Genomic DNA, 15404 nt, shown 5'->3' on the forward strand with positions numbered 1-15404 from the left:
CTAATCATACTGCACAGTAGCATATTAGCACTGTCCATCTTCTACCACACTACTGTACAGTAATTTTCAGCTACAGTCAGTGTCTCATGTAGTTGTGCCCTTTAAGTCTCTGTATACTACTTAGAAGAGTAGCTGCTTTCCAAACCGTGTGTCATATTTCTAGGATAGTAAAAAAAAAAAAGCTATTCATTTAATTAATACATAGCGGTCTTCTCTAGTATTAGGTCAAAGTGGCATTCTGTTTCATTACTCTTTCTGGTTGTGGGGGAAAAAAATTAAGTGGTGATTGTGAGGATTCCTTCAATAAATAACTACCTGCAAATGCAGGGGCACGCCTGAATGGCCCATAGCAGTTCTTTCAATGTTCCTATGACAAGATAATCATAAGAACTTTGATGTAGAAAAATAAAGTCTTTGTACTAAGTAGCTTCTGCTCTTTATGGTTTTTATTAATTTTTTTAAATGACAGATGAAAATAATGGAATATTCCAAGCACCATGTACAAATGAGAAGACATTTAGAAAATATGACATACTACTACTAAAGGCCGTGAAATAATATAAAAACAATGAAATATTAGAAAAGTAAAACATACAATAAAGTACAATTTAAGATAAAAAATTCATTTTGTAGTGAAATTTTAGAGTTTTTCCAAAGCAAAGTGTTTGAAAGAACACCTGCTTCATTTTCTAAGAGAAATTTAGCAAAATCAAAATTTCACAAAAAAACTGATGTTGAAACACCGTATTGAAACATTTTCCAGCATTTTTGTGTCTTTTTTCCCCTGACCAACAGTAATAAAATATCCAAACACTTAAGGAAGCGGGGGGAGAGGAGTGGGGGCGAACAAAATATAGTTATCTTCAGCCTATTAGGGCTGGACCCGATGATCCTTCAGGGTCCCTTCCAGCCCTATAATTCTATGATTTGAAGTTTCTATAATTGAAAACTTGCTAACAGACACAGAAACAATTTTTTCCCCAAAATTCTTCCAGGACTTACCGTTTCCTCAACTTTTGAACTGGATCTCATGTTTCAGGAATTACTCGTCATAGCTGTCTACTTGTATTACATTTTAAGTGCAATTCAAATGATAAAAAACTAAAATAAAATATTTTCCCGAAGTTCGTGTTTTGCATTAATGCTTACATCTGTGAAGCTATCTGACAAGCCAGCAATAGAAAATTTAGCAAAGAAACCATTTTTTTCAAGCTGATATGTTTCCCTAAAGCTACCCCAAAACAATTTTAGCTGAATTATTTTTGAAACACAAGAGGGAAAATAGAAACATTTAATTCTCTGTGTTGAATGGAAACATGGCATATTCAAAGGATATAAGCATATTACATTCCCAAACAATCAATTTGTCTGTGTGACAGAGTATTCTCATGTTTGTATCAGCAGCATCTGTGTAGCCAACTCAGTGATGTGTAAAATGCAGGATACTGGCTGAATACATAATTTATACATGTGGCTTGTGAAACAGAATTACTGTACCATGCTTGAACTCCTGTAAGAACTTTCACAATCTGTGCATGTGAAAAGCATTGTAAGACTTACCCTTTACTGTCCCTTAAAATAATTCATATTTAAAAAGTGATAGATAGATAGATAGATAGATAGATAGATAGATAGATAGATAGATAGATAGATAGATAGATAGATAGATAGATAGATAGATAGATAGATATCAATTTAGCATGACTAACAAGGACTGCAATAAGAAATGCTTTAGGAAAGAATATGTACCGGTTGGCATACAGAACTAAGCTAGTAGTTTCCCTGATTGTCCTTCACCCTGGGGACCCAGTTGTAAATCATGGCAAGCAAAGAGAAAGAGATTGTTTTCTCTCAATGACAGCTGTCAAGGGCTATATGGGAAATGAATTCTGGCGCACTCAATTTAGTTTGTTGAGAAAGGCAGAAGAATACTTAAGTCTGCCCTGATGACTTTGGAACCTCACTCTGAGTAGATTCAAACCCTTAAGGACCAAGAAGTGAAAAGACCATGTCAGAAGCCTTTAGGCAGTTTTTGGTTAAATAGTTGAATGATCATCAAAAAGTGCATCATTCCCAGTTTTCTATTTCTTGTTCTCCTTTTGTTTTGTCTAAATGGGAACATAATGCCAATCTTCTTTTTAAATCTTTATGTCTGGTCAAACACTATTTAGGGGTAAAAAATAATCTAGTATGTTTTCTTAATTTGAAAAATCCTGTTTTAACAATGTCAGCTACTAGACTGTTTCTGATTTTACATATATTTGGGTTACCACTTATGATGAATGAAACCAAAGAGTTCACTCTGATTGTAAGGCAAATCCTAGGAGATGAGACCTGTGAATAAAAAAAATGCTGTCTCTGGAAACACAATGTAGCAATTTCAGCCTAAATTCTGTTAGCTGACTTCATTGTAAAGCGAACACCATACAAAATGGCAAATGCTCAATGAACTGAAACAAACCAGTAAAAATTAATTTATGATCCAGTTTCCTTTTTGTCTATGCTTTAAATATACAAAGTTCTTCCTTACAGTTAATAAAACTGGATTCCTTTTCTTTCAATTGAAAACTATTGAGAAATCAGTTTATCTTGAAATATGGCTGACTACATTGGAAAAAAAACCTCAGACCTATAAACTATAAAAATAATATATAGATTTACGAATCTGATGTGTGAACAGTATATATTTTATATTAGTAAGATCTACCTAGAAATGAAGGCTCAGATCCTAAGCATTGGACTGGTTTTAGATTTTAAATATGAATTGCAATGATGGAAATGGCCCCAGTAGCTTACATGTGGCTATATTCTTCAGTACAGACAAGGCCTTACACCTGTTCTCAGCCATGCTCAACAACATAAATGGCTCCATTGAAGTAAACATAACTATGGGTACATGCAGATCAGGGAGAACTAGATGGTCCACAGGGGTGATGGTGAGTCCAGGGGGAGGGTTTTATGGGATTGCTGAGGGGAATGGCAGGTCTGCTGGGTATGGGGGTTAATGGGTTCACAGTTGGGGGATTGCCTATCTAGGGGCAGGAGGTTTGGAGAGCTAAAAAATAGCCTGTTCTGGGTCAAGGGTACAGCCCTGGGGCTGGGGTGAGCAGCTGGACTTTCCCAGCCCTAGGATTGCAATCCAAATGTATACAGATGTTTGGTAGATTGGGTTCTTCAAGTGAACTAATTTAGGTTGGGCATGCCATTTTTTGCCCGATTTAACCTATCCAAATATCTGTACAGATCAGCACTTAGATTTATTAAACTCTAGGTAGGTCAATTTAAATGTGACATCTGTACATACCCTATGTGTTTAGGCCTTGCCTAGAGAAGAAAGTTTTTCTCAGTGTAATTTAAGGTATGCATTTAAACCAATACAGTTGTGTCAGAATAATCTCCTGTGTAGATTCTTATACTATACTACTGTATCAATATAACTGATCAAGCTTTTCCTTTTAAACAAGTCAGTAGAAAGCTTTTAAATGTATTTTGTTAGCTTTTTAGGAAAGGAAAGGAAAGGAAAGGAAAGGAAAGGAAAGATAACCTGTTCTCCCAAAGGACACTATGCGTGGGAGCAGGTGTATCAGATATGAGATATCCGGGGGTTTTTCCATTAAAAATGTACAATCATTTAAACTCATCTATTTGGTGCATGCACTGTCTCTATCCTGTGAACACTTTAAAAACATTTTCCCCCTAGAAATGTATGTGGGATAATGATTATACTCATACAAATGAATTTCATTCCAGTCAGCAGTGCTTATTGTCTATAAAGGCATGTATGACAGTAACCTGTATAAAAGTTAACTGTGTGACTTTTAAAAAATTAAAGAAAAAATGTAATAAGTAATGGCATGTATTAATTTATGCATGCATTTGTGTAATGTATATTGGGCATATCACAATGGTTCTTTAATCATTTTGTGTAGAATTGTCTCTTGTTCAAGGTTTTGCACACTAATTTGTCCCTTTTAGGAGTATTTGAAGAGCTTTCAGGCTAGTCAAATGGCAAACACATACAAATGAATAAGGATAAATGTGTTTAGGGACATGGATTATTATTAAAAACAAACTGTAACAGTTTCTTTATCCCTGCTTAAGGAATACTGAAAGCACTAGTCTAGACAAAGGGCAGTTGTTTTAAGCATTGTTAGACCTGACCTGAATAAGATGAGAAAACACAGTATGAAATCTGAGCTATACAACTCCTATTCAGTTTAGTTCCATAAGGTCATGATTTCACCATCATTCTTAGAACAATGGTTTTCTCCCATAACAGTTTTATATACTATTTCTTTCATCTTTCTTACCACTAGAGCAGCAAAACTGATAGTTGATGTGGTGGATTGAAAAAAAAGGAAGAAGGAAAGATGACTTTACGAAACATTCTAATGATCTCCAGGTCACATTAGATATAAGGAATATATTAGCATATAAATGCTAAGTATTTAGATTTGTTTTCCTAAACCAATTTTGCACATGCTGTACTCAAATAGGAATTAATGTACTTGCAGAATGACTTTTTTGTCAAGTAAATGTGCAATACACCTTTAGTTAAAAGGCCTGCTAGTGACTTGTTAAACTATTGTAGACAGAATATGCTGCAATGTTCCATCATGATAAAAGACCTACTGAGAATTGTCTACTTCTATTTACTAAAACTACTAATGTTTACTGAGAATGTATGATAGCTTTGTTCCAATGGAAAATAAAATAGCCTTTTCTTCTGAAACAGCTCAAAGTACTACTCTATATTTTGTGATAATGGCATTCACAACTGCAAGGGAATGAAGCCAAAAGTTCATTACTGATGCAATCAAACTAAACAGATTTGGAAGGAAACTTACATGTAAAATCTCTGTTGAATTAAATGATATAGGTCTGCAAGAACCTTGAATCTATTTCTGCTAGTAAACAGACTAAATTGGAAGATATGTCTTTCTCATGCACAAATATTTAACTTGAGCAACATTCATCAATATCATTTTTTTCTCATTAGTTGAATGGAAGATGCATAGGAGAAAAGACTTCTGAAGAAGTATCTTCTTTTTGAGTACATAGGCAGACAAAGTTCTTTGGGGGAATCTGAGATCTGAGATTAGACCAATTTAAATACTTGGAAAATTCTTTTTGAGTAAGCTCTGAAGCAATGCATCTAAATGAAAGGTATAATATGCACTATAAATGGAATGGATTTATATTTATATATAAGGGATGGTAATAAAACCAAACTTTGACAACATTTGTAAAAATGTTGGTTAATTTTTTTAATAAAATGTCAGAAAAATATTTGAAATACAAGGAAAGTGCAAATTAAATAGAAAATACTGGGAAAATAGAAAAAAATATTTGAAATTATTTTTTCTTGAGTAGGTTTAGATCACTTATTTGGAGGATGTATAGTAACAATTCCAGAGATCTGTGCAAACCATGAAATAGATAATTTCATCACTTGCAGCAAGGGAGATCTTTTCAATTTAGATATTTTATGGAAGGTGCACCAAAGAATTATTTAGACATATAGCATTAGATACTGAATAATCAGATATTTTACTTTCTCTTGTTTCCTTCCATAAGTGGCACATTTCAGGGAGATATTTTATTTAATGATATCTGCCCCAAGAAGCCTGCAATAGTCTTCATTTCAGACCCTTTAAGCTCAATAATTAAAAATAATAAAAGAAAAAATAGAAGAAGATATGCTAGAATGATCTACTTTTTCAGACAGAAAAGTCATAAAAACAAAGTATCTACTGCAATAAATACCATAGTTGTATTGTACTAGGCTCTGTTCCCATTTAAACAAGATAATCTTCTAGGGGGGCTGTGTTGATGTAACTACCAGTAGAGATGTGTTCTGGTGCATACAGATATACTGATACGCTTAAAATAGAATCTGGACGCCTCACACGGTTAGAGTCCTAACCCACTTGTGAAAACAAGGGTTTGCAAAGTAACGGGGGGCATGCAGCACTCCAGCAAATGTCTGTGCAAAATTGCTCAGCTGTTCCAGTTGTTTGATGCCATTTTTATTTCAACGCCTGCAGCTTCTCTGTTCAGCTGCCTGGGACTGCTACTGTGTTCCAGATGACTGGAGAAGGACCTTTGAAGTAAAAGCTTCAGAAAACAGCAAACTGGTTCATGCTTAATACTGCAATTAAGCATGTTATAAAGCACCCAGATACAAATTGTCCTACAGCATACTGGTATACAGTGTAAGGCATAGAAACACATGGGTGTGAGTTTTGCTGGAGCATGACAAGAAAACAAATAACACTTTGTCTTAAAAACTCTGTTGGTCAATCTTGGTAACCCTTTTATCAAGCACTAGATGATCTCTGGTGAGTGTGGTTTTGGAGAGATGCTGTCAAGGGAACCATATAAATGTTCTATTTTTCTATTTCTATCTTTCAGACATTTTAAGATCAGAATGCTTGCACAAAAGTTTACACATGACTTTAATTTACACTGGCTTATCAAAGACTAAGATTTATCAAGTATAAAAAGATAAGCATGTAGAAATACAAAACATACTAATGGAAATTACGTAGGTATACTTGGTACATTTGATGCACCAAGTTCAGTTATATTTATGTCACCAGGGGGCAGATGAACCAGCTCTCTGGTGGTAGCCGCCCCCCACAGACACTATTATACCTCGCCCTAAGTGAGAAGCTTGATTTGTTTGGTAATATCTTTTACTGGGCTACTTTCATAGTGAGAGAGATGTTAAACAAAATTTTGGTCACAAAATGGTGTCCTTCAGATCAATGAAACAAAGTCTAAGCTAAATACCACACAAAACAATTACTTTTGTTTAATGTTGTTGGCTAGGTACAGACATTCAAAAAGCCTGAGGTGGAATCAAACTAAGTTATGTGGTTTTCTGTAAGCGACAGTTTAGAGTGGTAGTGAACAGAAGCAGCATTCACACTTCAGGGGATGCGGGGGTGGGCGGTGCAAATCTTAGACTAGGCTCTGCCATTTTGAAACCAGTTTGTGTGCCAAACTTCTGTTCTATTACTGTTCATTTTCACTTGTGGGACTCAGAGAGAGTGGCCAAGAGAGTAGGTTATGGCGATCCATTATCTGTGCTAAATCCAGGGTTTTAGTGTCCAATAAAGTTGTTATTATTTGTTCTTAGGTATCTCTGAAAGTTTTGTAATGGTTTCCTTTGAGGATAAGGCAGGACACAGTGACACCTTAGGGAATAACTGGTTTAGAGAGGTATAAGCTTTTGTTGGCAATAGTTTACTTTATAAAGACAAGGATTATGAAGTCAGAAATAGATTAGTTGTTGTGTGAAAAGTGTTGTTTCATTGATGATTAGGTGTTTTTACCCTTTATTATTGTTCTGAAAGAGTTCATTCTGAAACACAGCAGTTGTTTGTAACCTCTCTGAAATACTTAGAAGACTATGGATAATATTCTAAACACAGGATGCTGCACAAGTCATCTGTTTTATCCTCATTTACAATAGTTTCATCTTCAACAACTGACGTTTCCTCCAAACCATGAGCGCAGCCACAGGCACATTAAAGATATTACTAAGCAAATCTTGTTTCTCATATATTTCCTGGCATTTTTTACCTACTCCAACACTGCATTATGACAGAGCAGCCTGCAATACCCTCTTGGCATTAAGCGAATGGCTACTCAGGGCTGGAATTGACTAGAACTGAGGAGATTGTATGTGGGTGCATCTACACATGTCTATTAATGTGTAGCAATAAGCTCTGGAGCTTATTGCTCCAGGACCCCAGGTAAGGCTGCTGGGGCGCAGCACAGTGCTTGCCCCAGCCTCCCCTAGCACCCCTGGGTTAACTTGCTGCATGCCAAAGCACACGTGGCACAAGTGTTCCTCGGGGACAAGTAACTGTGGTGCAAGATGCACTGCAGCTACTTGTTGCCAGGGAACCAAAAGCCTTCGCTTATCTGGATGCAGCCATTGTGTCTGCTTCACATTTACTCTAGTGTGAAGGTAGTTTAAACCAGTGTAAATGTGTCATATGTCTATCCCTTAAATATAAGAGACAACAAGTGAATGTCATGAATACAACTATTTTCCAAATGATGTTACCTCCCCCCAAAGCACAAAAACAAATATGGTTAAATGAATATGAATTGATTCCACTTAGAAAATCTAGCACAAGAAATGAGAATAGTATACTTGAGTCACATAAGGGCCTGAAATGATTTTCAGGAAGTCTGAAAGTTCCTTATTCTAAATTATTAAATAATGATTGTGCAATATGTCATTCTTTCTGCTGTGTATAGAAGTAATTAGATGCACTAACCTCTTTCATCACAGAATAGTTTTGAATAGTTCTGAGTAACAACGAAGTGGATCCAGAAGGGGTGCAGTGGCACAATCACATCCCCCCCTCCCCCCACCATATGAGCTTTTAGCATTGGGTCTTCTGGCTTTGTACAGCTCTGGAGCCCAGGGGATGAGTCCTGCTACTGGCACTCCTCCCCTCCTTTCTCCTACTGCTGAATTTAGTGGGGCAGGGTAAAGAGGGAAAGGGAAACAGCAGCAGTATTCACACCTTGGGCTCTGGAGCTGTATGGAAGTGTTGAGTCCCACTAGATCCTACCCCAATAAGCTAGTGAGCTCACAAGGACTCTGGCAGGAACATTCAGCATGGTACAGCCAAAATAGTGGGGCTACACACCTCCTTACCCCATTTCTGTATCTGCTCCTGGAGTAAAACAAAAACATCTAAGAAGACCGAGGACAAATTATTGCATAATTTTACTTACCTAAATAGGATGCACATAGCCTTATAATGTGCTGAGTTTCAGTATTGGCTGTACTAGCCAAATGAACACATTGAATAGGGCTATAGCAGTATAGGGAAATAGAATTGTCCAAGCATTCCTATGAGGCCAGGTGGGACCTCATTTTTTTTTTGCTGGACAAAAACTAGGGTTAGCCAAGCTGACCTCCTCTTGAAGCTGTCCTGCTGTGTCTTGGTTTTTCTATTCGATGGATAAACTTGATAAAGATCATTAGCAAAATTTCTGCCCACTTGGGATCAGGAGCCCAGAGCAGAATCTAGGGTGTGTTCCCTTCCAGTTCAGCAGCCTTCTCAGTGAGCTACAGAATTTTTGGCTAGCACTTTTCCTCTTGGCTCCACATGTCATTCATTCTTTTGCAGTCCTTTTTTTCAGACTATCAAAGTACCTGAGCAATATTTCAAATAATTTCCATTCATGTAATGCCTAAAAAAGTAAAACAGTAACGGGCATGTGAAACATGGCTGGGATGATGTAAAGCCATTCACAATATGTGGAATTTCCTGAGGATATGGATTCTAGGCCTTTCCAGCTTTAAAGCCTGTTCCCCATTACTGTTAGTTTCTTCTATATAATTTCCATTTTTGGTTTCCTATTATTTTTAAGAAAAGAACAATTCAGCTTCTGGAAACTAAAAGTAGCTGGGTGACATGAGAACTATACAGTCAAGGGGATAACTGGCCAATACTGTGCTCTGGGAGGCGGTGGAGCATAATGCAGCAGACAGAAGTTCACTGCTGCTGAGGTGGTGTCACCTCCTTTTTTGTTCCTGACATGAGTGTCAAGTGGCCAAAGCAGCACTGGTTTTAGGTGACAGAAAAGGTAGTGATGTCATCTCTAGTAGCAAACCACCAGGCATTTCTGCCACAGCTTTTGTGCTATCCCACTTTTGGAGTCAGAGCCAGAACTAGAACTGGAGCCACTACAGAGAAGGTGCAGGATGTGTTGGGGTGATAGGAGGCAGCGTTCCCTCTAAGCTGCATGGTGTGCACGGCTGCACAGGTGCGCCTGGCAGCACAGCATGAGCGTGCCTGTGTGGACACACAAGCCACAGAGCTTAGAGGAAATGCTGACAGGAGGGTGAGGCTCCTCTCCTACCCAGTCCACCTGGCACCCTTCCCTTAGGTAGTGCCTGGGCCTCATGCCCCACCTGCCCACCTAGCATTATACTCTGCATATAATCTATGCTGATGACAAGATGCAAAAACCAACATTTCATTTAATGACTGCATACAAATTTATCTTTTTAAAACTGACCAGGAACTTCTTGTATGAAAGGTTCTTTTTACCTTTCTCTCAGAATGAGGACATATAATTCTGCTCACTGACAGTCAATAGTACATGAGTAAATAAAAGAAAATGTTAATTGATCTTAAATGTAGGATCGTAGGAACTGTTTACTGAATATAATTATATTGCCATGCTAGGTATCTCACATAGATTTTGAAAGTTGAAACTGGAAGAACTGACACAACTGTATAGTTTTAATGACAGCTAGGCAACCTCTACACATTCAGGTAAAGATGAGATTGGATGTAATGCACAGTCCGCACAATTGTGCCTTCTGCTCACATGTGCTATCTCCCAGGTATTGGGGTGGGGGGGGGGGGAAGTGGAGCATCCTGAGGTTGGGAGATCACAATGGCTAGGAGATTGCAGCAGCTGCAAACTCCCAGCCACACCTCAGAATGCCCCTGTACCCCTGTGGCTAGAAGATCACATTGGTTGCGATCTCCCAGCCTCAGGGGTGCATAGTGCTCCCCAGTGCCTGGGAGAGCACAGCAACTGTGGTCTCCCAACTGCAGGATTGTATACACATGCAAATTAAAGCTGGATAGAAACAAGCTATAATGTCCTTAAACATTTTTGAGCAATAACGATATAATTGGTTGGACCGTTTAAGGCAAGATACTTGATTTGCACATGTAGCCAGTCTAAATTTACTCTGAAATTAGCAAGGTAATTGTGGAATAGATATAATGTGTAGAGGGGGCCATAAAGTTTTAATTTCTTACGCACTGGCTGCATCTACACAATTGTTTAACTGCGGAGTAAACTAATAAGCTGTGGAGTAAGGTATTACTGTCTACACCTGTGACGGTTTCATAGTTGTCAGGGTCAGAAAAGACCTCATAGATCATTGAGCCCGACCCCCTGCCCTGGGCAGAAAAGAGTGCTGGGGTCATATGACCCCAGCCAGGTGCTTGTCCAGTCTCCTCTTAAAGACCCCCAAAGCAAGGAAGAGTACCACCTCCCTTGGGAACCCATTCCAGACTCTGGCAACCCTTATCATAAAAAAGTTCTTCCTGATGTCCAACCTAAATCTAATCTCTGTCAGTTTGTAACTGTTGTTCCTGGTTATTCCAAGAGGTGCCCTGGTAAATAGAGCATCTCAAATGTCTTGCTGTCCCCCACCATGAATTTGTAACTGGCCACAAGATCCCCTCTCAGCTTTCTCATGCAGAGGCTGAAGAGATACAGGTCCCTCAGCCTCTCCTCGTAGAGCCCTACTTGCAGGCCCCTAAATCTATGAGTGGCCCTCCTCTGGACCTTCTCATTCCTCTTGAAGTGCGGTGCCCAGAACTGGATGCAGTACTCCAACTGTGGCCTGACCAAGGCCGCATAGAGGGGAAGTATCACCTCCCTAGACCTGTTCGTGATGCACCTGCTAATGCATGACAGAGTGCAGTTGGCTTTACTGATTACTTCATCACATTGATGGCTTCATCTTGGAGTCAATGGTATTAGGCTGCAGTAGATTAATTAACAGCTCAGTAAGAGCAGTATCAGGGGCAGTACTATTTTATGTTAGGGTAATTTACTGCAATTTAATATACTTGTAGATGCTGACCATGGGTATAAATTCTGCCCAATTATCCCAGGCAGCCAGGTACCAGACTCCTACCTGCCACCTAGCAACAAGGCTCCACACTTTCAGCACCCTCATGCCCCACCCACCCCCTCCATCGCCCAACCCCACTACCTGGAGCATGGGGCTGAACGTCCCTAGTGTAAACTGCTCCTCCACAGCATAATCACCACAGATAATTATTGATCTTAACAACAATTATTGGAATAAAGGATGACTTAAACTTTGCTACAAGTGAAGATGATAAACAATATCACTTGGCATTTATCAGAAAATCTATATGCCCTAAAAATTTTCTATTTAGTCATAAGATGAAAAGAAGCCAAGGTGTGCCATGAACTTCAGTATTATAAAAATAAGTAACTATGGATTTTTTAGCTCAAGCTAAAAACACAAATTCAGGTGTAGAAATTGTAAATCAGGTAAACAATACTTCAGGAATGGAAATAGCTGTCAGTGAAGTGTTGAATGGACTGTCAAGATGTTAATGGAAGCTATATTTTGTTTAATAAATATGAACATTTAATATTAATGACTACAGAACTAGTGAAATAACATCTTTTGATTATTTTGCCTAATTTGTTGTCATTTTTATATTTAATATATAGTAGACCAAATTAAATTAGTTAAATATGTTTTTTCTTTAATCTTAAACTACATAATAAAGCCCTAAGCCCCTAACCTCTGTTTCTTTTTAACTGGAGAAAAATGTGTGTTTAAGGTGAAAATGCATGACAACATTTCAAAATCCTAGGCCCTCTCCCCCCTCCCTGAGGGATACTAAAATAAATTAGACTAGGCTCGGAGTAGGGTACTAAACACATGCTCCCTTAAACTGTTGCCAGGATTCTTCCCCAATAAGTTGTTTGTAACACCTGGCAAGTTCTCCCTGAATAGAAAACCACTCACACTTTGTTTAAGTTGAGGAGGCATAAGCAGCTAGCCACATCAGTGAGCCAGTAAAACCTATTTTAAATTTTCCAGCAAAATTATCATCTGCTTACAGAGTGGAGGTTTTGGGTCAATTCTCGTACAGAGGTTTAATTTAGAGGGAAAAAACTCTCTCTGACTTTTAGTTACATTAATGCCATCTATATAAACAAGCTGTATAGAGCAAATGAAACATAACTTTTGATTGTGTCTAATTATTGCTATTCTGAAACAACTTATCTTTTTAATGAATACATATGATATAATATGCCTTCATTGTGTGAACTTCTGCTGCTTTCAAAAAGCGAGATATATTGTGTATATATGATTTGAAAAGGAATGAAAAAGGAAATTCATACTGAAATTCAGAATAGCCTCTACTATCACATATTTCTTTAGATGTTTATTATATGCAAACTAAATCTAATTTCTTTCAATGAGAATAGTGGCAGCTACTTAATTACAGAAGACTTTCAAGTATTATTAGAGCATGGGTAATGGGAACAATATAGCACTGAGTCATTCTTATGCATGAAGAATTACTTGCATATTTAGAAATGTTAATGGGAATAATGGACCACTTATTTATAAAAACAACAGCTCAATGACCCTAAAAGACTTTAGACTGTTTATTGTGTTTTACGACTTTAAAAACAGAATTAAGGAATGGTCTTCCTTGTCTACTAAGCATACTTTGCACCACTCCAAATAAAATGTACACTACTGTAAGCAGTCAGATATTACACCCAGAAAAAATCTCACTTTTCAGGATGTTACTTTACTGCCACAGTGGGAGCTTTCATATACATGGATATTCTGTTACTCATTCTTTGGCCTCTTCTCTTCTCTTGCCCACCAGAGAAGACCTTACACACAGTAAGATATGTCAGAGAAGACATCCCAGACGTATTTAAAATTCAAAGTTTATAACCTGATTCAATGTTCTGAAGACAATGGAAAGGTTCCGGTGTCGACTCTTTCCATTGGGTATAGATACCAAATGTAAATCTTTCTTACCTCGGCAGGCAGGTAAAGGGCTACTCCACTGACCATTACTCCGGCACTGTGCTCGAGAGGCACCTTGAAGTAAATATCCAGTGTTGCAGGTAAAGTTTACAACATCATTCAAATTAAACTCACTGCCATTTGTTACTCCATGAGCAGGGTTCCCAGGATGTCCACATGTGATTGCTGTTAAAAGATAAAATATGCAGAACACTCAGCTGAAAAGGTTCTATGGTACTACTTGCAGTTTTGAAAAATTTATGTATTAACTTGCAACAAATTGCCATTTCTTTTTAAGTACATGTCAATTATAAAAATGAAAAAAAAAAACCCCACTAAAATTGATTTGTGAAGACTTATTTTTTTCATTTGTTGAAACAAAATATTGAAAACATGTCCAAAAAAATGCAGATGCTATTTTACTTTAAATGCTGATATGTTTAGTGAAATATCCCAATATCAATCATTCTAAATGTATACATATATTTTGCTCATACTATCCTAATGTTATAAGCTCACATGGATATATCTGTTACTTTACCATATTGCTTACCAGAACATTTAAAATAAAGTAACTCCTGTTTTCCTTGCATGTTCCAAAATGTAATAGCAGCAGAAGAAGGACATGGTCCCAGCATTTTAGGTTTGATTTCACACTTAGAAATATTCTTCTCCTGAACAACACATTTAAGATGACACATTGATTTATGGGAGGAGACCGAGCTTAGTACTGAATTTACTAATATAAAGAGAAGAATGAGAGAGAGAGCGCTGTAATAAATGTAATCTCAATGATCTGGAAGATGGCATAGAGTGCACTTTCAGAAAGTTTGCAGATGACACCAAGCTGGGGTGAGTAGTAGATACGCTGGTGAGTAGAGCTAGTATTCAGAATGACCTAGACAAATTGGAGGATTGGGTCAAAAGAATTCTCATGTGGTTCAACAAGGACAAGTGCAAAGTCCTGTACTTAGGACAGAACATGCACCAGTATAGGCTGGGGGCTGACTGGCTGGGCAGCATGTCTGGAGAAAAGGACCTGGAAGTTACAATGAGCAAGAAGATGAATATGAGCCAATAATGTGACCTTGTTGCCAAGAAGGCTAATGGTATACTGGGCTTCATTGGTAGGATTGCTGCCAGTAGATCAAGAGAAGTGATTCCCCCCCCCCCCTCTATTCAGCACTGGTGAGGCCACATCTAGAGTATTGTGCTCAGTTTGGGGCCCCCCACTACAAAAACAATGTGGACAAATTGGAGAGAGTCCAGAGGCAGCAACAACAATGATGAGGAGGCTGGGGGACATGACTTATGAGGAAAAACAGAGGGAACTGGGCTTATTTAGTCTTCAGAAGAGGAGACCGAGAGGGGACTTAAAAGCAGCCTTTAAGTACCTGAAGGGGGGGAGGGGTCGCAGAGCACTTAGGTGCCCTGCTCCTAAGAAGGGAGAAAACTGCTAGGGGAGGAGCCCTAGCAGTGAGTAATGAGCCCAGCTGCTGGTTGCCAGGGCAACCAGAGGAGGTCAGCTGACCAGAAGGGGCAGGGCCTGGCTCCCATATAAAGCCCAAGGGCTGAGGCCAGGCTAGCAGTTCCCTGCCAGTGGCCAAGGGGGAAGGAACTCTCTCAAGTTAGAGGGGAAGCCTGACTGCAGGAGCAGCGTTTGACACTGCGGAGGGATAGAGTATTCCCCGGTAGGTTTGAATGATGTTTTAGCCGGGCGGCTTCAATTTATGTTATAGCCCAGGGCTTGTGTTTTGTTGCTTCTTAAAGACTGGTGGTTTGGGTGAAGCTATTAGGGGTT

At 38.4% G+C, this 15404-nt stretch overlaps 1 protein-coding gene across 1 annotated transcript in view; it reads right to left on the minus strand.

Annotated features, from left to right (window-relative positions):
- Nucleotides 1–15404, minus strand: part of CSMD1 (CUB and Sushi multiple domains 1) — a 2292800-nt gene that overhangs the window by 76905 nt on the left and 2200491 nt on the right. The window contains exon 54 of the mRNA XM_019488443.2: nt 13616–13789. Within this exon, the coding sequence (XP_019343988.2) occupies nt 13616–13789 (174 nt within the window). The remainder of the gene's footprint in view (nt 1–13615; nt 13790–15404) is intronic.

The sequence above is a fragment of the Alligator mississippiensis genome, chromosome 1 (genome assembly GCF_030867095.1).
Source record: "Alligator mississippiensis isolate rAllMis1 chromosome 1, rAllMis1, whole genome shotgun sequence".
NCBI lineage: Eukaryota > Metazoa > Chordata > Crocodylia > Alligatoridae > Alligator > Alligator mississippiensis.